This window comes from Callospermophilus lateralis, chromosome 2, assembly GCF_048772815.1.
Source record: "Callospermophilus lateralis isolate mCalLat2 chromosome 2, mCalLat2.hap1, whole genome shotgun sequence".
In the NCBI taxonomy this organism is placed as follows: Eukaryota; Metazoa; Chordata; class Mammalia; order Rodentia; family Sciuridae; genus Callospermophilus; species Callospermophilus lateralis.
In genome coordinates this window covers 98963691-98987970 of record NC_135306.1, presented here as the reverse complement: position 1 = coordinate 98987970, position 24280 = coordinate 98963691, and the positions used below count along the sequence as shown (strand labels likewise).

Below are 24280 nucleotides of genomic sequence, written 5' to 3'. Positions count from 1 at the left end.
CTTTGAGCTGTGCAGATCTCTGAGTTGCCACTCACTTATCGTGAAGCCTTCAGACTCCCAATGGGATCCTAGGGTGACATCCTTAGGCATCCTGTAGTGTGATGATGGACAACGAAGTTGACTCAGAACCCTGTGATAGGATGAGACTGGGAGAATTTGCATGGCTAAAAGACTAGCCAATATTCTTATTTGCTCAGTGGTCTATAAAGTGAAGTTTTGACTGTTTCCAATTCAAGAAAGGTCAGTGTTTTATCAAAAAGGTATATAATGCATGGCTGGCTATATGTTCTTACATATTACCAAATACCTAAATGGAAATGAATAAGATAAATTCAGCAATGCAGTGTTGCTATGGTCTGAATGTGTTCCCTATAACCCAGATGTTGAAACTTAATCACCAAGGTTATGGTGTTAAAAGGTAGGATCTCTAGGAGTTCAGTCATGAGAATGGAAGCTCAGGAGGGATTAGGACCCTGATAAAAGTGCTTGAGGTATTGGGTTAGGGTTCAGTCCCTTTCATCCCTTCTGTCCTGTGAAGACACAGCATTAGTTCCTTCTGGAGGACGTAGAACAAGGCACTACGTTGGCAGAAGAGACTGGGCCCCTCACCAGACCTAGAACCTACCAGAGCCTTGATCTTGGTCTTCCCAGTCTCAGAACTAAGAGCAATAATGTTCTATTCTTTATAAATTAGTCTTAGGTATTTTGCTATAGCAATGCAAATGGACTAATACAAGAGCATTCTAAGCCAATAGCCAGGAAATTTGGATAATACTCTATTCCTTGCCAGGTTTATAAACCTGGGCCATTCATTTGACCTCTACAGACCTTAATTTCCAGATATGGTGACATGGTCTTCAAGTTATGGCTTGACTCTAAAATTTTCTGGCTTGTGCTCATTAAATCAAGTAGTTTAGGAAAGCCTCATTTTCTAAAATGCTAGAAAAATAATATTTATAATTACTCTTTTTTCTTCAATTTCTCTAACACTAAGACTTACAAGTATAAATAACTTCCCTAAACATTATGCTTCAACAATCTCTCCAGGGATAGAACTATCTCCATCCCAAGCAACAAGAAAAAAAAAAAAACTTTTCTGGTTTCCACTTAGATTCTAAATTTCTTTTTAAATCCCAAATACCTTATCTATTACTCTCCAGGATTCCCTTAAGATAAGGAAAAGGCATCTACTCTAAGTTTCATGGTTAGCATGCTTAATTACTACACAAGAGACATGAGGCTGCACAGTGATTTGCCTGTGAACATACCCAAGGCTTGAATTCTGAGGCCTGCAGAGTGGGGTGAAGAGTGTGCCACTGGTAGGAAGGGACTTGCTTCCCAAAAAGGCCCAATTAAACTCCAATTACTCAGGATAAAAGAACCAGGTCTGTTTACACAATCGACTATAAACCACCAGCCTATGACAAGAGAGCTTTGATCTGGTGGCAAGAGTGTTGTTTCTCATGCAGGATAATGATGAAACAAGGTTTCCCAATAAGAATGTCTCCATCTTTACCCCAGGAGCCCCATCTTGCTGTGGCCACACCCTTGTATGAACAACAGATGGAAATCATTTTGGTTTTTTCACCCAACTACCCATCTAACACAACCCAGAAGTCCAGAATCAAGAGAGAAGACACAATGAATAAAAAGAAAAGAGAGTAAACTGAGTTCATCTTTGTAGAGATACTTAACAAGAATTTCTCACTGAAGCATAACAGAGATCTTCTGTGATAAGTTATACTCTGCCAATTTTGTAGATGAGAACACTGAGGTTCAGTGAGATTAAGTATGTTGTACAAGGTCATGTGGCTAAGGATAAAAGACCAGAATTTAACCCAGGTCTTTCTGAATCTAAGGCCCAAATGTCTTTCACGATAGTTTTCTAACACTCTATTATTTGACTGACTCCTCCAAAACTTGTGTTGAAATTTAATTGCCATCATGATGGACAATGAGGTAGGACAATTAAAGGTGACTAGACACTGAGGACCCTGCCTCCATGAATGAATGAATGCCATTATTGCAGAGTTGGGTTCCTGATAAAAATGATGAATTCATTTTCCCTTCCCTTTCTTTCGCTCTCGCACCCTCTGATACATTCTCTGACCATGTAATACCTTTCACCATTCAGCATAAAACCCTCACCCAATGCAGTCTCATGATGTTAGGGCTTCCCAGTCTCCAGAACATGAGTCAAATAAATGTATCTCCTTTATACATTACTCAGTCTCAAGTATTCTCTCATAGCAGCAGAAAATAAACTAAGCAGTTGCATTCAGTGGCTACTGGGCCCAGGACTAAAGGTTTCATCTAATATCTGGTATAAAATAGACAGAAGTGAGATGGGTCCCCTTCTTCTTCACCAGAGTGTCTGAAGGTAAAAATAGTATTATGTATATGAACCAGTCAATCAGTTAATCAATCAGTTATAGAAGGAAAAAAATGTATAAAGAAGGATCTGCTCAAATCATAGAGATTGGCAAGATCCATGGCTAATTTCAAAAAACCCCTGGGCCTCAGAGAGCTTATGTCTGAGGGCATACTTTGGAATTCATTTTTACTTAGCTAAGCCCCATGACTGGGTTCTTCTCACCTTTGCTGGTACCAACTTGAGATTTAGCTGACCTGTTGGTCCAAGTTCCACTGGCACCGCACAGAAAGGATATAGCAAATGCCCAGAGCTAGCCAATGGCTGACAGCCCCCTCACGTCCCTCCCAAGCTTAAATCCAGCATGCACTCTGGCATTTTCCCACCACCTTGTCCATTTATCATATGTCTAGGACAACCCTGGTTTCACGTCACTATTCTGTACAACAAGAATAATTGTCTAATAAATGATCCAATTTATGCAACTATGAAGTTTTTCACAAAATAAATTCACAAGTTATATAAAAAAAAGGTCTTTTGTTGGACAGTTTCTGAGTCTCTATTTTCATTTGGAAAATTCAGGTACCATATTTATAAGAAAAGTATATTTGATCTAGAGAAAGCAAAACAAGTGGTTAGTTTCAATGCAGTTACACTACTCTCAAGGTACCAGGGATGTCTCTTAAATCCAGAGACTTATCCTAGGAAATTCTGCCATTTTGGAGTATTTGTTGGACCTTTTGGACATCAGTGCCTTTCGTGTGGTCAACCAACCTGGGCAATGACTCTTTCCCAGGGGAGCATTGATATACCCCTAAAAATCCAAAGCTCTGAGAGGAGGTGAGTGGGCAGTGACTATCCCTTTCCTCTAAATAGTTCAAGGTGCTTCCTAATATCTGTATGGCCCAAGGGTCACTATTCTCTGAGGACCACCTCCACACATCCTCCTTGCTGGTGAGGTGGCCAAGGCCTGGGACGTGTTTAATCCAAAGTAGGAGCAGCCCAGTCCTGTTATGCCTGTCCTCCCTGAGCTGGCCAGCATCGTGGCATGAAAAAAAAGGATGACGCATGAGAGGGCCAGTGAGCCAGTGCTGGAGGGACTTCCAGGGCCAGGAAGGGCTAGTGGGGTAACATAACAGGAAGGCGCACTTCCTCCCCTTGGATGAAAGGGTCCCTGACACACAACCCATATAAGTACCTGGAAACAGCACCCCGCCCACACAAAGGCCAGACAACTTCCAAAAGTGCTGTCTCTCTACCTCCTTGGCTGTGACATCATTACAGTCTGCTTGAGGTGCTGACCTTACAAGCGGGAAAACACGTGTCCTGCTTTGACAAACTGACCCTGAGAAAGAGAATGTGAGTTCTGCGTGAAATGGTTTTTAGCCTGGCAGTGGCATTGATTTTAACAACTGTGGCTTGATTATTTTAAGCATTCTTCCAGTGAGGTAAATAAACAAATAATGCTAATGTGACCTCTCATTTAAAAATCAGGAATCTGAGACTTGGCAGTCTTTTGGGATTAGAAAATATTTGTATCCTACATTACATGATTGTTTCTTGGTCAACTACAGCACAGTGCTAAATAGAGTCCCTAAGAATAGAAGCACATTCTCTCCTTTTCTTTTTTTAGATTTTCCTTCCTAAAGCAATAATTTACAAGTAACCAAGACCTTCTCAAACCAGTCTGCGCACAGAGCCCCATTCTGCCTTTCAACTTGAAGCTGGTCTGTGGCTACTTTGGACCATGGTTTCTCAAATTCAGCACAATCAACTCCACAGCTGGTTAAGTCTTTGTCTTACGAGCCTGTATTCTGGTATTGTGGGAAGTTTAGCCCCTGTCAACTAGATGACAGAAGCATTTCCCAATTATTGACCACCAAACACATCCTTTGTTTGGGAGAGTAAAATTGTCCCATGTTGGAAACCCCAGTGGCTCTCATAGTTTTCCTTTGCCCCTCAAACTTACCATTCCTAGGACAAAGTTTCTTTTCTCAGTGGCTCAGTCTAACTCAATAGAGACTGTGGCACCAGGCAGGAGGATTTGGATTATTGGACTAAGTTCCATGGGTTGAGCTCTAAATATCAAGGGGGTGACAGAGATGGGAAGATACCGGGTACCTGAGTTTTTGACTTAGTTAATGATGTTGTGCTCATTCCTCCACCAAATCTTAGATTGGAATTCAGGGTATAAAATGTGTTGCTAGAATTTCTAGTGCCAACATCCAAAGGTTATATTTTGCAGACAATTTATGAAATCCTTGACTGTTTATAGTCTAGCCTCATATTGGAAATTACCATTAACTTGAACTTGTACTAATAAAAATTATTTACTTATTTATTTTTTTATCAGACACAAAAAGTTAAAAGACTTCTTTGCTTGCTCTGTGGTTCTGAATAATTGCCTAACTCAGCTCCAGTGATGGAGAAACTGAGGGCCAGAGAGAAGTTATGAGTGAAAGTGCTGGAACAATAACTTAGCAACTTTCTTATGCAACCTTCTGCTTTTACCCAAGCTACTTTGAAATGTGCCATGAAAAGAACGTCACATGTCAATAATAATTTTCCAGAATAGCTGAAATGATAGAACTCTTGTCAAGGGAGAGATGAATTCTTTGTTTTCAAACCAATGGAAACCATTCAGAATATATTAAAAATACCCATTGTATTCCATTGGAGATGGGAGTTTTTAGTTCAAAATAAGCACTTAGATTGATTGGGGTGGATTTTTTTTTTTAATAGTCTACCCTTTCCAGATATCCCATCTGGGATAATAATATACCTACAACTTGTATACTTATATTAATTTTTTCATTTCAATGTCCAAAATAAAATAGGTACGTATTTGTATACTAATTTTGTGTACAAATATACCCTGCAAGATATTAATATTGCTTAGTTGACTATAATATACTAGTAAAGAGAATTAACATAGTCTGTTTTTAAATTTTTAAATCATCTTTTCTAAGTTAATGGCACATCTTGCTCCCAAATCATGATATCATTATTTATTCTAACAAATCATCTCTAAGAAAAATGGAGTGTAATTTGTGCTGACCTTAGATGATAATCTCTCTGTCAGAAGCAGGAGGACCTTTCCCTGGCAACTTCTCCAAACCTTTTTCATGACCTTAAACTGCAGGTCTCTTGGCAATTTCTACTAAGCAAACTCCAGTGACTCCTTGCTTGTGTGTGTGTGTGTGTGTGTGTGTGTGTGTGTGTGTGTTTACACATATTGTTGATATAAATTATGATCCAAATTTTTTCTGATTCTAATTTTTTTTGGATAGTAAATAGTGCTTGTGTGAAAACAGAAGCCATTAAAAGAAGAAAAATATAATAGAACAACAGTGAAGAGAGATGTGCTAATTATCCAAGAAATGTCTTTTCCCTTGAATATACAATAGTGTTTGAGCAATTATTTATCAATACTACAAAAAGGAATTTCAAACGATTCAGATCTTTTCATATACAATTACAGTGAGAGGTTCTCATTGTAACTTAAGGGTACCACATTAAAAATTATAGAGAACCTCAGTCAGAGCATAAAGACCAAAGTCAGAACAGTGCTCTGGTTGGCTGGTGTCTATTTAGACCCATAAATCTACTGGGAAGATTTAATAATAAACTTATCTGTTATTTCCAGAGTGTGTAAAAAATATTCAACATTGATGATGGTTATCTTTGTATGATGACATGCAGAATTCAGATAGAGTAGTTAATGTCACATCTATTAACATGTTAACATGAAAGTTTCCTTTAACAGTGGAATTGGTCAATGGCAACATTATAGGATCTCTCCTGTAGTAAATTTTAAAGGAATTTATTTAAGCATTTCCAGGAATCAGTCTATAGCCTGAGCAAGGGTCTTCTTCCCTATGGGCAAAAAATTTAAAGTTCCTTTTAGCCCTCTTAATCTAAGTTTTCCCATAAACTTATTGTTATGTTTTATCTTACTTTCACTTTAAATTTCTCTGGTTAGAAAACTTCTGTTATAGCCAGGTATAGGGACAAACACCTATATCCCAGAGACTAGGGAGGCTCAGATGAGACCTTAAAGAACTTAGTGAGGCCCTGTCTCAAAATAAAAAAATAAAAAGAGTTGGAAATTTGGCTCAGTTGTAAAGAACCCTTGAGTTAAAAAAAAAAAAAAAGTGCTGTTTAGCTTTTATATCTGAGGCCCAAAATAAATTTTATTATGAATAGGTTTAAGGTGCATCAGTACATGAAAAATCCTCACCAAATGAACTGAACTATGAGAATCACCTAGTTTTAACTGAATCACGTTTAAGTCCCATTCTCTAAAACTCAAACATACTAAAAATCTCCTTCAGCAAGTCCATAAGTCTAGGATTTCTACTTTTTTCACACTGATAAAAATGTAGCTTATCTCACAATTGGGCTCCTCCAAAACTGGTTCAAAGCTGCTTCCAGCCCTGGCTTCTCTGCAGAGGAGAGGTCAGGGAACCAGAAGCAAGAGAAAGGGAACAGACAAGGTAGGTGATGGGAGACAGAGAAGGGACCACCATGGACCGCCACTCACCACCACTGCAGGACGAGATGCTGGGTAAGGGACAGGGCTGCTCATAGTGGAGTCCACAAAGTAGTTCATTCTTCTCTCAGCACCTGTGAAAGAGACATATAGGCTGAGCCCTGGAGTTACTCAGGAATATGAACTAGAACCCCAAAGAGAGTGCAAGTCTTAGAACTAGGAGTCTTTTAAGGAATCATCCAGCTTACTTTTTTGTGAGACAGAGAAGGAAACTGAAATTCAGGAAGATAAGTTACCCACCCATAGCACAGAAGTGGAGTAGATCCCAGACAGAGCCAGCCCCGACAGCAAGACAGTGTATACAATAGATCAAGTCTGTGTGCTGTAGACAATACACATCAAAAGGATCTACAAAAGGCACCTTTTGTAGGATTTCTGGGGAGAGATAGATCCTGTATGTCTTTCTAAATAAAATGTCCATCTATGTATCTCCTGTTCCCCACCTCTAACCAGATCTGGCACATAGCAGGAATTCAATACATATTTGTACCATAAATTAGTTGATAAGGCAATAAATAAAGGATTAGAGAAAAGAAGAATGGAAAATTTTTCTCTAAAGAGCCATGTCAACCAGCACTCCAAGGCACAGATAGAGAGAAGCCCTGAAAAAGGGATTGAACTGTATTCATCTTGAAACCAGGAGAAGGGCTATTAAATAACTCTTGTTGAGAGCTATTACCTCCATTGAAGTCTGACTGGTTAGAATGCTTGAGGAATGTTCTGGCTGGAGGGATTTTCCAGCTAGCTGTCAGTCATCAGCAAAATCATTTATATATCAAACATTTTTGTTGACCTAAGTGCTTTCTAGAGTGCATTAGTTCACACACTTTTGTAAATTTAATACCACACACTAAAAAAAATATGTCTTTCTTGAATGAATAAGATTAAATTCCTAGGCATATTGTTCAGAGGCCAAATTCCTAGTGTTAGAAAATGACATTTCAACCCTACTGTTTTCTAGGTTGTGTTTGACCTTCTTCATTATTCTTGCAAACCTTTAAAGCACTTGAAACATCTCAATAAAAAGAGAACGAGGAGTTGCAGCTTTGGTTCACCATCTTGATACAGTGTGAGAATCAATGACATGCCTACTTTCTTCTAAAATGTATTTTAAAAAATAAACAGGGGGCTGGGGATGTGGCTCAAGCGGTAGCGCGCTCGCCTGGCATGCGTGCGGCCTGGGTTCGACCCTCAGCACCACATACAAACAAAGATGTTGTGTCTGCCGAAAACTAAAAAATAAATATTAAAAATTCTCTCTCTCTCTCTCTCTCTCTCTCTCTCCCTCCCTCCCTCCACTCTCTCTTTAAAAAAATAAAAATGAAAAAAAAAATAAACAGGTCAACAAAATAAAATTATACTAAGAGTTGCAATCACGGAGCCACTAATATCTTATAGTCAAAACATATAAGCTAAAATCCTTCTGAAGTCATGATTTCGCCTAGAGTTATAGGCGTTTTTTTTTTTGTTTGTTTGTTTTGTTTTAACTATTTTGCCTTGTTATATTTCCTCCTGAAGGTAGAATGCAGTTCAAACAATGTTAACTTAAAGAGAAATTTTAAAATGGTCTGGATAGCTAGGCTATGCTAATCAAGATTTCATTCTCCAGTTTTTCAGGGGATTGATCTCTATTGCAACAGATGGCACCCAGGAAGAGCTCCCCAGTAGTGAAACTGAATGGTTTTAAAAAAGGTCAAAGATAATAGGTAAGACTTTGTTAACATCAGCCTCTGTGGTTGCTAATTCAGTGTCTGTTTCTAGAAATAGAGAGCAGCCATCATTTCTCAGACTCTGAGCTGGGCACTGAGTGTGGAATAATAAGGTGCCACAAATTAGTTGATAAAGCAATAAATACATATCATGTAGGTTACCACAGACATGTCTTGATCCCGAATTGTCAGAATAGTCTCCATGAACTCCATGGCCTCTTTCTCATTAAAGCATTCCTTATTTTTAATCTGAAATTTGAATTTTAAGACCCTAATAAATTATCATCAAAACATATATACCCACTTGAATGTTTTGATCTACTCAAAGATGAGACTTAGAAGCTACCTCCATGATTTGTACCATTCTGAGCATAGTTAGACCAAGAACAGATCCCCTGGGGAAAAGTTGGTCAGTCTTCCAGGGTCCAGGAGGGCAAATGTTATTATTGGAAATGTCCAGGGATGAGGGATTATTGCTTCATGCAAGCCATTCAACTTTCTGGAGGAAATGTCCTGTCTTGGGAGAATGCCAGTTCATTCAAACAATCAAAACGTCTTATTTCCACCCAAAAGCCTCAACAGTCTCTTGAATATTCGTAAACTGCAGTTACTCATTCAGTAATCATATAGTAGGTTTCCTTTAATGGGAAGGTCTTTGTGCATCCAGTAAATAATTAATATGTCACTACTACATTCCAGGCACAGTTCTGGGCACTTGAGACACACTAGTAAACAAAGATTCCTGACCCACATGACCCTTAGATTCTACCAGACTCAAAATAATAAAGCTGAGAAATAAAATCTCTATCATCACGCAATAGTGAAGACAGACTCCTGTACAACATAATGTGTGGGGGGAAAAAAAAGAAGCAGTTAGTTCTGCTGGGTTCAGGGAATAGGAAATCATGGAAGATTGCTCAGAGCAAGGTGTGACCATAGGGCCTTATGAGTCATCTCTAGATTCCCACAAGCAGCAAAGGGCCTTGACCTTCAGGATGCCTATTTTACTTATATATTTGTAGGAGAAAGGGCTTTTGGACTTAGCAGCAGCATACTGGAACCTAGCTCAAAGACAACAAGAGTTTCTGTCTGCCAGCCAGACAACACTCCTCCTCACAGCAACATGCTAGGGAAAAGGTTCAGTGGAAATATGTTTTCTCTTCCAATTGACAGAGTGAGGGAGGAAACCTCTGGCCCAACATCTGGTGCATTCTGTGCTGGCCCATATTCTCGACTATATGAATGACATTTCCCTTGGGGAAAAGCCCTTTGCCCAGGGAGGAAACTGAAAAGAGGGAGTTGCCAGGGATCTCAAGGGCTCTCATTGCAGGAAATAACTCTGGGACAGAAATGGATTGCTGCTTTATTATTTTTTGGAGAAAGAAAAAAAGAACCCACCCTTTTTCCACTTGTAGATTGTGACATACAACAGCTGCTGGAGAGCTAAAATCTTTCAAAAGATGCAAAAGGAGTGTTTGGAGTGTGTGTATGTGTGGGGAGAGAGAGAGAGAGAGAGAGAGAGAGAGAGAGAGAGAGAGAGAGAGAGAGAGATTCTTATTTGGCGTTTTTGCCAAAGAGAATTCCCTCCCACATGACAACAGCTTGAACATCAGCTGGACCAGCGTTTTGTCTTGGCACTGCACATGTTTATTACCTAAATGAAAAACAACTGTGTGATTTTAAGATTTACTCCCCAGCTGAGAAGCAGCAGTGAGACCTGTCTGGGTATAGAAATTATTTGAACGCTTAGTAACAGAGGAGTGGAAAGACCTAAGTTCATTTTTCTTGAATGGGACCAGCACCTCCTCCGGAGCACAGAGAAAATGGTCCCAAGCAAGACCGCCAACTCCATCTCACAGACTTCCACTCTCCCTCCACCTCTCCAGCCCCTAGCTCAGCAAGCCCCACTGCACCCTCCACTTCTGAACAGGCAGCTCTCTGCTGTTCTCTTAGGACATTCTTATCTTTCTTCCCTTCCCAAATTATGTCTCTGCTAGACATGTCCCCCATCCTGTTCCCTGGGACTAGTGAACTCCCCCTCCTCAAGTTTAAGGGTTAGTCTCAGGAGGTTGCTATTCCTGGAAGATTTCCAAACCATCCAGCCGGGGCTAGCTGCTCCTTTTCCATTTTGTGGAGCATGCCATTGGTGTATCACACTGTTTCACCAACACCTCTTTCTATTTGTCCCCTCACTAGATTCTGAGCTACTTGAAGTGAGGTACTCTGACTTTTGTACTTCTACATCTCCAGTATTTGAGACAGATCATGGGCAAAAGAGAAACTCAATGTCTTTATTTTTTAGTAGGAAAGATGTAAAGTATCTCTTTAATCCTTTTTATGTTAATTATGTTGAAACAATGTCTCATCCACATTTTAGTCTTGTGAGACCAGTTTATTCTTTCATACATTCATCAGTCCATTCACTGATTTAAAGACAGTGAGCACCTCAGGGCTGCTGATCCTGTGAATGGACTGTTGAATGTATGAAAGAATAAACTGGTCTCACAAGACAAAAAGTAGATGAGATGTGGTTATGTTCATTTCTCAAATTAGAGAGTCTGAATAGCGGTCTAGATAAAGACCACTTAAAATAATGAGTTTGTTTTATGATCATTTCTAAGTGAAAAGTGCTTCCTTTTATTCACATAGCTATTTAAGGTGACCTTATCTAAGAAGCCTTTCTCACTGCCCTGTACAAATAGCTGCACCTTTCCCCACTCAGACACTTCCTTGTTTGTTTGTTGACTCCTCCAAGCCCCACCCCATTAGAACTCAAGCTTCCCCAGGGCAGGGACTTAACCCTTCACGGATCCTAGACTGGTGTTAACAGGAGTTTGGCACATGAATAAATGCTGAACATCAGAGTCTAAGTTAGAAAACTTGTGAGCATCCTTAATTCATGTAAGTCCTGTTTTCAGATAAGAACATATGGTTATGTTGTTAAGTAGCCCCAGCTAAAACCTGACCCTAGGCCTTCAGCATCTTCACCTGGGCATCTTACCTTCATCATTCTAGATTTTTAGGTACAAAAACCAACCAATTGGTGGAGAGGGCAAAATAATTAACACTTTGGTTTATGTGAGTGTCTTTAGAACTAGTTTTCCATTTGACTCTGGACAGAGTTCTGTGTAAAGCATGTGACCATTGCTCCAACTTCCCCGCTTCCCACCCTCTGCAAGCCTTGTAACCAGGCCAGGATCTGCAAGCTGACACTTCCTTTTACCCACATCTCACTAGGACAGGTTGAGTGACTCACAAACTGCAGAAAAGGTTAGGAGGGAGTGAGAGGGATGTTTGGGGCCAAGGCAGCAGATGGGTAAGAAATCCCAAAGAGATGAGGCCTCAGTCAAGGTTCACATGTGAATTGGTTCACATCAACTCTGACCTGCTTGGCTCCATTTCTACATAACTGTGACATCAATTAAAAGTTTTTCATTTTGAGTTGTCTGCTCTTAAAGGAAAGTCTATGACTTTCAGTAAGTAGTCCAGTAAACCATGCTTTAAAATTCTTTTTTGTAAACTCATTTTGCAAAAATTGTTTTATCTTCATTGCAAAAGTTGTTTTAAAATTACATAAAAGACTGAAATGGACATCAAAATCTCTTGAACTCCCACCATATAGACATAATTATACTAATTTTTGTCCAACATTCTTCTACATATTTTAATGTAATATAGATATATAGAACACATGCATGTCATCATAATTTTTCCATCATATTATTCTCTACATGCTATTTACAATCTGCATTTTCATTGTTATGATATAATGCAATGAAAAAATTTTATGTCAATAAATATACCTTTTTACTCTAGAGTCTAAGACTGTCAAGTATTGTATTGTATGTATGCAGCACACTTTTCTTAATGAGCCCTTACTATTATATATTGTCTTCAATTCTCTATCACTATAAAAATTTCTACAATATTTTATATGCACATTAAATACCTAAAAGTAGTATTTTGGGGACAAATAATGTATACATTCTCTATTTCAATACATATTAACTGCATTCTATAACAGATAATCCAAATTTATACTGACATGGACAAAGTTCGGTGTTTTCAATTTGAACTTGCCCTCTAGACTTCATGTTAGCTTCACAGGCTAGGAATTATGGGACAACCTCTCCTGGTTATGAAGATTACATGGGGGAGACAAAAGTTTAAGAAACTGTGGCAGAACATTGTTAATTTTATTTTTTCTCCTTTCCTCTTGGAAAGCTATATGAAATTTCAGTAGATTTACAACTAGCATTTCTACTTGCTATCAACAATTTAGGTTTCTCATCAATTTATATAAAAAGATATTCTTTTGGCTTGGAATGCAGAAGAGAGTGAGTTTGACTTCCAAAAGGACTGTCATTTAAAGGATACACCCATGTTATCTAGGCTACTTCTTTAATCTAGAATGTAGAGACTTACAATTTCTTCCTTCTGAATACTGTAATCCCTTAGTACCCAAAGGAGCTTGATTCCAGAAAATCACCCTATCCTAAACTACCAAAATCTGTGAATGCATAAGTTCTTTATATAAAATAATATAGTGTGTATAACCATTCATATCCTTCTATGATACTTTATATCATCTCTATGTTGTTTGTGATACTAATACAACATAAATGTTATATTAAATGGTTGCTATACTATGTTATTTAGGGATTAGTGACAAGAAAAGAAATATGTACATGTTCTGTACAGTTGCATATTTTTCAAATATTTTTGATTGATGGTTGGTAGAATCTGAGGAAACAGAGCCAATTATAGCATATGAACATGTTTTTTAGAGACTTGGATCACTGCCTCTTTCAGATAGCTTTCTCTGATATTCCTGGGCAGCTACATGGACATTTTTGATCTTCCTCCTGGAGTTTACTCTACAATGTAATAAAGTCATAATACTTCTGTATATAGGTCTATTTCTGCTCCTAAATTCTAGGTTACTTTAGAGTAGGTATGGTTGTTTTTTTAGATGGTGTATATATACATGCAGTACATGTTTTTTAAAGGAAAGTGAATTTACTTGAAATAGAATTGGTATGTACAATAGTTCACATTTCAGAGCTTGAATATATCCAAGAGGCTAAAGATATCTTTGTAACAAAATAGAAGTTATTTGCCTTAACAAATTGGGTCCACACATAACCCTGAGATTAGGCTTCTGAAATAACTATAAGTACAACCATAATATTTGTGTGAACTAATCAATCTACCAGAATGATTTTTCTCTATTCTCCTCCATTGTTTTCTACTTCCCATGCATAGTCCATCTGAATTTCTTGAGTGATTTTAGTAGATGTTTCCTATAATATGTCAGTACACCAAAAGCTACTATATTCAATTTCTAAGAACTCAATTTTAAAAGAAGTCCTGTTTAGATAACTGAACATTCTTCACCCTCCTGCAAGGAAACTTTGTCATTACAATTAAAAAAAAGTGGTTAGAATGAAAAGTGGTTTCTTTGTCTTGTTCCTAAATCTATAAGAACCTCATCTTCTTGACTAAGTATTCTAACATTACAATACTAAGCATTCTTACTCTGAGTACCCAGCAGACCAATAAAAGTGATGCTCTGCTCCTCTCCCATCCTTTCTCTCTATCCAATCTAATGTGACACATTTTTTTTCTCATCTATGATAGGAAAAGGAAGAATATTAAAAGATTTTTATATGCAAATTGCAAATACACATGCAAACAAATAATAATCTTTCTATTTGGGAAGTATGCCCTTCCTGACTTCATGTTATGATAATATTCCAGGGGCTCTTTTTTTCATTAATATTAAATATTTATTTCTTTAGTTTTTAGGTGGACACAGTATCTTTATTTCACATTTATGTGGTGCTGAGAACCGAACCCAGTGCCTCACACACTCTAGGCGAGTGCGCTACCAATTGAGCCACATCCCCAGCCCCTCCAGGGGCTCTTTTGAATTAGACTTTTTTCATTAGTGAGGGAACTACCTCCATTTTTATTTCTTAAAAAAAAAAAAAAAATTCTTCTCAGATTCTAGCTTTCAGTGTAAAATTTCTCAGAGAAAAATTATATTTGTGTTTAAAAATATATTTGTGATTGTACCAAAGAGAGGAAGCAGTTAAAAGTCTCATACAGGTCTGGGCTTAACTTTTCTTCTTCTGACTTCTTCCTCCAGAAACAAAGGCTGGGTCATTAGAATTCAGCTAAAAATTCTGTACTTAATGTAAGAGGCAAAATCTAATACCAAGCTTGACTCCTCAAATTGAATGTGACTCTCACTTATAGGATTTTAAACTACTAGTTGACCTGGGTAGAAGTCTCTTCAAAGCAACAAGAAAGAAAAGCAAATAATAAATTTTCACTACTGTTTTCCAAATGCTTATTTGTGCTATAAAATGATCTGTTTTATTGTACAATGGGGGAAAAGCATCTGGGACTTTTGTCATCGTTTTTGGAAGAAATAAATAATAACTCTTTTGTATTCAGAAACCTGCAAAATCTAATATATGTACATTTCTTGTTCTTATATGTGTATTCAAAATCAATTTCTATAAAAGTGATGCTCTGACGTATGTGCTATTGGCTTCTATGTCTTAAACTAAGTCACCTACTCTGTCATTAAGTCCACAAAGCAGAAACTCAAAAAATAATTAGCACCATTCTTATTTCTCCTACTTTGACTGGTGAATTATCCCCCTAACTCTTTCTTAAAGGAAAATAATGCATATCCATCTCCTATTTGTCTAAAAAGAAAAATCTCCCAACTAAGCACAACATTTTCAAGTCTGGTATGAATGCACATAGCTCAACTAATCTGACTCAGAATATACTGAAATGGATTATGTCTGAGAAACCAGCCTCTACCTCAGAGCAAAGCCTGTCCAAGGAAAGGGATATAACCCTTGTCCTTGGAAAGACCCACAGAGCACTCCTAGGCACATCCCCTCCATGCTGAGTTGTTTATCTACAAATAACAGGAGAGATCTGTGGGACTAGGTGTCCCTGACTCAGGCTAGGTGAGAGGACCCACAGCAAACCCCTAGCAACCACCAATCAGCATGAGTCAGGCTAAATACCTGGGATGCCAGATGACCCTCGTTGTAGTTTATGGTGGTTGGTAACATGTTGGGAAACCATGTAGTTCAGCACGTACACCCCTCGTGGTTTAAACCAATCAGTTCAAACGAATCTCCCTCTTATACTAACCAATCACCCCTACCCAACTTGTTCCCGCCAGTGAATGTGCTAATCAATGTTAAGAATTGTTGTTTGATTTTCCCGTGGTGTGTGATGATTTGCTAAGAGATGCTGTGACGTATGTGAGTCCCTGCCTTCCCCTAAGAGTGTATAAAACTGCTGCAAACCCTGAGCTCTGGGCCTGTCAGCTTCACCAGTTGCTGTGTGCGCGCGGAGGACCCAGCTAGCTCGCAATAAACACCTTTTAGCTGCTTACATCCATCTTGGTCTCTGGTGGTCTTTTGGGGGTCCCGAATTCGAGTATAACATGTCTTTATAATATTACAAAAGTAGATTGTTTTATACTTCCTTGAGAAGTCGGTCACTACTGTCTCCCCCCCCAAAAAACATAGAGATAAAAGATGCCTTTACTCCAATGTACCGTGATAGTTAGGAAACAAGGAGTACTACATATTTTTGCGTTTCCTCCTGGATGGAAAGTGTTCCCTCACCATCACACTGTTGGAGCACATTGTCAACAACAGGCATGAAGGTAACACTTCTCATAAGCATCAACGGAGTACATTAAAACTGCCAGCTCTAGGGGGCTGGAGATGTGGCTCAAGCAGTAGCGCGCTCGCCTGGCATGTGCAGGGCGCTGGGTTCGATCCTCAGCACCACATAAAAATAAACTAAAGATGTTGTTTCCACCAAAAACTGAAAAATAAATATTAAAAAAAATTCTCTCTCTCTCTCTCTCTCTCTCTCTCTCTCTCTCTCTCTCTTAAAAACAAAACAAAAACTGCCAACTCTAATATGTCAGGGAATTTATCTAGAGAATGCTAAACCTAGTTTCTGAAACTTGTCAGAAACTAACTACTACTTCTAGTCTATCAGCCCTGGGCTGAGGTGGCTGAGGTTATAGCTCAATGGTAGAGCACATGCCTAGCATACACAGGGCCTTGGGCTCAACCAGTACTGGGGGGAAAAAATCTAGTCTATCAACTTTGTTGGTAAAGATGGCGCCCAGAGCGCTTCTCTTCCGGGAGCTCAGGTCCATGACACACTGAAGGGTGCGCGAACCATCACCTCCAATCCCTGTGAATGGCTCGAACTTTGAATAGCACACCTCCAATCCCTGAAGTGGTGCGAATTCGGACACTGAAGAAGTAACAGCCCACTCGCCTTGCTCCTCCTCATCCTGTGTTAAGCCCATAAATATCAACACCCTGTTCGCGCTCTCTCTCTTACTCTCCCCTTCTCCTCTGTCTCTTCCCCCTTGTTAGAGAATGTTAGAGTCTGTAAACAAGTCTGGATGGTGCCTGGCAAAATGCCAGAGGGAGTGGTTTGTGAAGTAATAATAGCGAACCATTAAGTGTGGAGATTACTTATTGGTTGACTGATGTATCTAGTTTATGCTAATTAAGATAAGCTGTGTGGAATGTATAAATATCACTCCTGTCCTGCTGTATCCACGTACACAAATTGTTCATCACCCCCCCACACCCCCCCCACCCCCACCCCCGGTTATTTTGCCCATCCAGCCAAGCTGTGGCACCCCTCTCCTCTCTCTCTCTCTCTCTCTCTCTCTCTCTCTCTCTCTCTCTCTCTCTCTCCCCCCTTCTCTTCTGCGACTGCCCGCTACGGTCCTGCTAATAAAAATCTCGGACAGATACGGTTGTTTTGGCTTGTCGAGTTTACCCAGGTTTTCCACCATTCCTACATACTTCATGTGGAAACATCCTCTGAAGGATCAAGGACAACATTCAATGAATTGCTTCATAGTAAAAGTGGTCATCTCTGATGCTGAAATTCTATTCTTCATGTCTGTGTTTGACCATGAAATTCAACAAATGATCACACTTGGCCTTCAGACATACTCCAGTGCCATGAATATGTTGGGTACCCATAACTAACTGAATAAGTAAGTTACAATTGTTCTTTACAAAGAACCTGTAAACCAAAAAGAATAGAGGAATGAAGTACTCTTTGCTTCCTAATAATGGAAGTAGTCTAGGTCGGGGTATAAAAGATTCTTGACTGAGTCCAATCTGAAGGCCTGGAAGACTGAAAATGTCAACACTCACCCAATGGTAAAGAAATCCATGAGAGCCTAAAATTCTAAATAATTTCCTTTTGACCCATAGTGTGGGGACTACGTGGGATTTAATCTAAAATACATTTGGTTCTGGTTCTAAAAGAGTCTCAACAAAACTGAGATTCACCACAAATAGATTGAGAAAAAAATTGAAAGAGACTAGATTGTTTTAATAATGTCCCCATAAAATTGAACTAAAAGATGCCAACTGACTTAGATCCCCCAAATTTTGAAAGTAACTTTTTGGACTGTGTCTTATTGTGATTTTCATGGTGGAGTTTCATTTGTTTTACTGCCCAAATTGTAAGGTTCCAATTTCTCAGTATAATGCCAAACAGCTTGCTGGCATTCTTCTATAAAGAGGGATTTTGAAAATTCAATGAATTTTGGAGTTGGAAAAAAATTCATCAAGTTGGTTCATTTTTTGTTTGAATGAATCTATCCCTGAGAGTTTCCATGTTGGGCAAGCTCTCTGGAGTTAGACTATGGATGAAAGCAGAGCCCCTTAGTAATCGCCAAATTTCTTCACAGTCTTAGTTTCTTCCACTATAAAGTGAAGATAACCAACCGTTTTGGGACTACGAAGAGGATTATACAAATGAAAGTACTTATGGTGAAATTGTCAATAAATTGCTCTTATTATTGCTATTTTATCAGTAGTTGCCTGTCAGTTAGTAAGCAGTCACTAGTAGTAGCAACTGTAATTTTTTATTAGTTCTTATTTTTACCGCCCAAGGTAACAGAGGCTATTTATTTAAAAATAAAAGCTAGAACTCGGATGAAAGGTAACTGAAGCTCTATTCAAGAATTAAAGGGCTGGGGGTGTAGTTCAGTTGGTAGAGTGCTTGCCTCACATGCACAAAGCCCCGGGTTCAACCCCTAGCACCAGGGAAAAAAAAAAATTAAAGCTAGCATTCTCACCACTTTTTTAAGGATTTGCATTTAAATCTCAAAAAGGATTCCCTTTAATAACCACAGGTTAAGTAGCGTTTATCAAGAACTTTGCAGGAGAAAAGAGCCAAGATTTCTGTGGAATGGCAGTCAGTTTGTACCATTGTTATGTATAAAACCAAGAAGTAAGCATTGTAAGACTGCTTAGCACAAATGGGGAACTACTGCAGCTTACCAAGTAAAACCAACATCTTTTTGATATAAATGTCAATCTTTTGTTGAGTAAACTGTAATAACTGAATATAAGGAAGTAGTAAATTGCTCTGGAAAACATTGCATTTTTCTGTTTGTTCAGTTTCTTTCTTTCTTTCTTTCTTTCTTTCTTTCTTTCTTTCTTTCTTTCTTTCTTTCTTTCTTCTTTCTTTCATTCTTGTTTTCCTGTAAAGCAGTGCCACCCAAACTATAATGTGCATATGAATTACCCCAGGATTCTGTTACAAAGCCAAAGCCATATGGTCTGGACTCGATGCTGCAGGTCCTAAGATCTCACCTTGAGAAGCAAGGCAATGGCTGTACTTATATGATCACATTCCTGAGTATTTTTAACAATATCATGTTTATTTTGGTAGGCACAAGCCTACTGAGAAACAGACCAGAAGACATTTGTACCAACGCTGAAGCATTTGGCAATCTAATGTGCAATACAAACCTGGCTGGAGGAGCTCAAGTGGCTTTAGACCTGTCTGGGCTTCTCAAACTACCTGCCAGATGATGGTCACTTTTGACAAAGCTTCTGGTCTTTCTGAAGAAGCCCTGGTTTTATTTCTATAGTCTCTTATATCAAGAATATGGCAATGGGGCTCTCCCCATCCACAGGAATCATTTGGGTTAAGGATCACCAAAGTACCAAAAATGCTTTTCCTTCCATTTTTCATGATTTTAAAAGTCTCAAATTCGGGGAGACTTCTTTTTGTTTTGCAATCTTTTCTACATCTGGAGTTATTTAAAATTGAAAAGTTTTTTAAAAATCTAAAAAGTCTAAAATCCTAGTATTTCCTACATCTCTTGAAAACCCTTATTTGTCCCCATAGAGTATTTTCCTAACATATGCACTGTTTACTTTTTCATTCTTATCCTAATAAGTGCTGATCAGACTCCCCTCAGAATTCTTGAGACAACACCTGGACTTTAGTCAGGGGAATGTTCAACCTACCGTCTTGCTTTGGGGGGGGGGGGGAATCAGAAATCTTCCCTCAGTGCTCTAGATACTGCGGACTTGAAAAAAAAAAAAAAGTACACATAGACTGAATGTATCATGCTGCTTATTTTTAACCTCTTTTCCAGTAAAATATTGTTTTCTAAAATGATTGTATCAATTTTAGCTAGAAAAACCGGCGCATGCCTCTAATCCCAGCTACTCAGGAGGCTGAGGCAGAAGGATCCCTAGTTCAAGACCAGACTCAGCAATTTAGAGACACACTGTCTCAAAATAAAAAAAAATAGGGGTGTGTGGGTCAGTGGGGGAGCACCCCTGGGTTTAATCCTCAGTACTGTAAAAAGTAAATTTTATGTCAGTTTTAAAAAATGGAATTTATATATTATTTCCTTTTATATTGGTCATAGCACCCAAACAAGGCTGAGCACAGGGAAATGACATTTGTCACAAGACAGATCAGTTTACTAATCCAAGCAAATAGATAGACCCTGTAACCTTCTTCTAGAGTCAGTGTCTTTTTATTTATTTATTTGTTTATTTTTGATACTAGGGGTTGAACACATGGCACTTTACCCCAAGCTACATTCCCAGTCCTTTTTATTTTGAGACAATGTCTCTGTAAATTGCTGAGGCTAGTCTTGAACTTGGGATCCTTCTGTCTCAGTCTCTGGAGTTGCTGAAATTACAGATATGTGCTAGCATGCTCAGTCAGAGTCAGTGTCTTCTTGATAATGAATACTTTTTTTTTTTTTAAAGAGAGAGTGAGAGAGAGAGAGAGAGAGAGAATTTTAATATTTATTTTTTAGTATTCGGCGGACACAACATCTCTGTTTGTATGTGGTGCTGAGGATCGAACCCGGGCCGCACGCATGGCAGACGAGCGCGCTACCGCTTGAGCCACATCCCCAACCCCTGATAATGAATACTTAATCCACAGATTTTCCTTCAGAAAATAGGCCTAATCCATGGTATTCTCCCAAATAAGCAGAAAAATCCAGCCTAAATTAGAGTGTCTCCGAGTTCCTTAGAATCCTATGACATGAGATTCCAGTCACAAGCTCTGGGCTCACACCCCCTTGATTCTATGTCCCACCATGAGTCCACATAAAGCATCTAGCAAAATCAGTGGAACACACCAACTTCTCAATAAACATTAGAGATTACGATCCTTCCTCAGGTGAAGTGGAGGAAACCAGAGATGATAGGCAGAGAATCAGTTAGATTAAAAGATTGAGTTCCATAAAGCTACATTTTCAGTTGAGTAAAGATAAAGGAGGAGATAAAAAAAAAAAAAGTTGTCTCCTTATCTCAGTTTCCCCAGGATTGAAGAAATTTGCAAGATTTGCCTCAAATGCCACTAAATTGCTGTATAACCATTGATTTTGTTCAAATACTAAATACTTTTTTTATTTCTAAAGAGAATAAAGAGAATTCAAAAGGGGGAGAGAAGGAGGAAAGAAAAAAGAAAGAAATGAGGGAAGGAAAAAAAGAAAGAATCAGAGGAAAGGGAGATAGGAGCCCCAGCTTTTGGGATGTATCCATTTCTTCCGCTTTTTGATGTGAATAATTACTCATTGGTGTGAATGAGTAATCAGAAAAGGGTAGCAGGTATGGGGGAAAAACTGTTCACCAATAAATAAGACCATGAGGTACAGTAGAATTTGAGTTAGCACAATAGCTCGTGCACGGAAGCTCTGTGTGCAATCAGAGAAAGATCTATCTGTAGGTGCCAACGGTGTTTCCAAAGCATTTTTTTTTTCCTTCTGCCTCACAGCCCTTCAGGGACTCAGTTCCTTAGCAAATTTCTCCAAACTTTCCTGGGCCCATTGACACTTTAATTATTCAAAGTTCTACAATATTTACTTCTAGTCGCTCACCTCTGAGAACAAGGTGGGGCACAAATATCATTCATATTTTAGAGATGAAGAAAATCAGGCACAGTTATGTTCAATAACTTGATCTCAGTTATAAAGCTGATCTCTGAGAGAGAGGCCAAGTGCACAGCCACTTTCCCAAATCCAAATTCAGAGGAGGTACTAGTTCTGATCCTACTTGCCTTTGAATGCCTATCTGTTCCTGGGATAGGTAACTGGCCCAGACCCATGCTCTCAGCCGATTCTCAAAGGTCACAGATGGCCAGATGTTCATACACTGGTCTAGGACCTCCTTGCACTTCTAGCAACTAGCACTTCTATGCAGGAGCCTGTAAGGTTGCTCCTCCAGAATCAGACTCCCTTCCCACATCCTCAGCAGGGGAACCAGGAGGAACCAGGACGGAAGAGGCTACGTAGCAGCCTGCACTGTTTGTTATTTCATTACTGAGCTGGCAAGGATGGAAGTTGCTGATTTACCATTAGAAGCAGCATGCTTCTTCAAATATTAATATTAATAACTACAATACCCGAACACATGAAAAGACCTTTTCATCTTCAAAGCACTTTTCAGACATTAACTCATCAGCTTTCCTTTCCTCTCTATTCAGGAACACCAGGTAAGTAGAGTCTCAACAGTAACAGTGGCTGCCCTCCCCGCAGAATCCATATCTACTTTTCTTGAGATTAAAAAAAAAAAAAAAAAAAAAAAGAGGTGAAGCAATCCAGAACCACAACTGATGAAAGGGTTAAAGTGTCAGCAATTCTACAAATCAAATGGAGCTGCCAGAGTTATCATTTTAGGATCTGGATTTCCTGTTGTTTAACAAATGCCTCCATGCCCGACACCCCACCCCATGCACGCCTGCAGCAGCGGTATAAAGTAGGAAGAAAAATGACCTTGGAATTAAAAAGTAAAAGAAGAAAGCTAATGAAGAAAACCTTGAACGCCTTGATCTCAGTAACCCAGCATCTTTCGTACCATTCGCTCACTGAAAATACTACTTTCAAAGGCGGTAACAGAAACACTTTTAACAGTAGATGAGAAGACACAGACAAAGTGGAATTGCTGGATACAACCAGTGAATGAAGAGAAATTGCCACTCGCGCAGCCCCTGCTTCTCTGTACTGACCGCTGAAATCCAGCCCTCCAACACTGGGAAGAATGCTCCCCTGAGTGGAGACTCCCCCTTCCTACCCACATACACCACATTGCAACTACAGTCCAAAGGATTGGTAGGTAGACCCTTGGGGAACGGGAGTCCAAAGACAGGGTGGGAGGAACACCCTACAGGCTAGTTTGCCTTACAAGACTCAAACCTGTAGCACTTTCCTTTCTATAAAAGCATTTCATTAAGATGCTAGGGAAAAGAAAAAAGTAAAACAATAGGCACTAATAGTGAAAGAGGAAAAAGAAAGGCATTTTTATGTTGAACTACAGTTTTATTTCTTTGGAAGTGCTGCAGTCTGGGAAGAAAACTCAGAGTTTGTGACAAGTGATCTGCGAAGATCTAAAATGTGCATGATTTTGCTTTTTTTTTTTTTTTTTGAGAGGCAATCTTGATTTCACACTATTCTAAGAAGGTTAAGAACATATTTTTGAAAAATAGTATTAAACAATTGAATGGATGATTATAGAAAGATTTTTAAAAAGAGGAAGAGAAAACTGCTTGTATCCTGCAAGTTTCCACTAATTTTCTTTTTAATTACACAAGGTGGGGGCAAGAAAAAGAAAATGGAATGAAAAGTTTTAAGCAGAAACTCACACCTCACTTACTACTTTGCCGGAGAGACAGTGAAGAATAGCTACGGAGCGAGGTTTCCTCAAGGTCTGCGGTCTCTTTCCAACTACCTGCGGGAATCCTCTGCTCCGAGGCTAAAGAGGATGCAAAGACCACAATGTTCCTAATAGAGCTGCCTCTTAAATTGAGGGGTGTGGTCAAGTCAGGGAAAGCTAGAGAAAAGGCGGTCTTCCATTAGCCCTGGCACCAGGGCAGCATCCTGTACCACAGGCACTGTGGTTCAAAGGGACTTGGGCAACACCAAATCACACCTTATTTTTTATCCTTCAAATTATTCTCCAGTTAAATATAATTCAGCCTTGGGGAGAAGTGATGAGGGAGATGAAAAAAAAAGGGAATTCTGTAGGATCACACTGATTCTTATCATTACGGATGCATTAGATTTACTTTCTCCTGGACATGTGAATATTCATGCTCCACATTGCTTAATGGAGATTCACTAACTCAGGAAGGGCTTAGGAGGGAAGGAGCTGCTGTAAGACCTGTTCAAGGAATTAACAGCCAGCAGAACAGCTTTCGCCCACTCAGCTGCTCAAACTTCTTGTTTCTATTAAACTGATATGAAATGCCATATTTCCTAAGGAGAAGAAAATAATTAGAGTTATGTGTCAGTGGCCT

General features: G+C 39.0%; 1 protein-coding gene across 2 annotated transcripts in view; it reads right to left on the bottom strand.

The window, feature by feature from the left end:
- Ets1 (ETS proto-oncogene 1, transcription factor) overlaps positions 1 to 23737 on the bottom strand; it is a 130994-nt gene extending 107257 nt beyond the window's left edge. The window contains exons 1-2 of one of the 2 annotated variants that reach the window (XM_076846184.2): positions 23629 to 23737; positions 6915 to 6997 (exon numbers count right to left, since the gene is read on the bottom strand). In XM_076846184.2, the coding sequence (XP_076702299.1) occupies positions 6915 to 6983 (69 nt within the window). In that variant the 5' untranslated portion in view covers positions 6984 to 6997; positions 23629 to 23737. The remainder of the gene's footprint in view (positions 1 to 6914; positions 6998 to 23628) is intronic. The other variant, XM_076846182.2, reaches the window with a different exon arrangement.
- Positions 23738 to 24280: the final 543 nt, after the last annotated feature.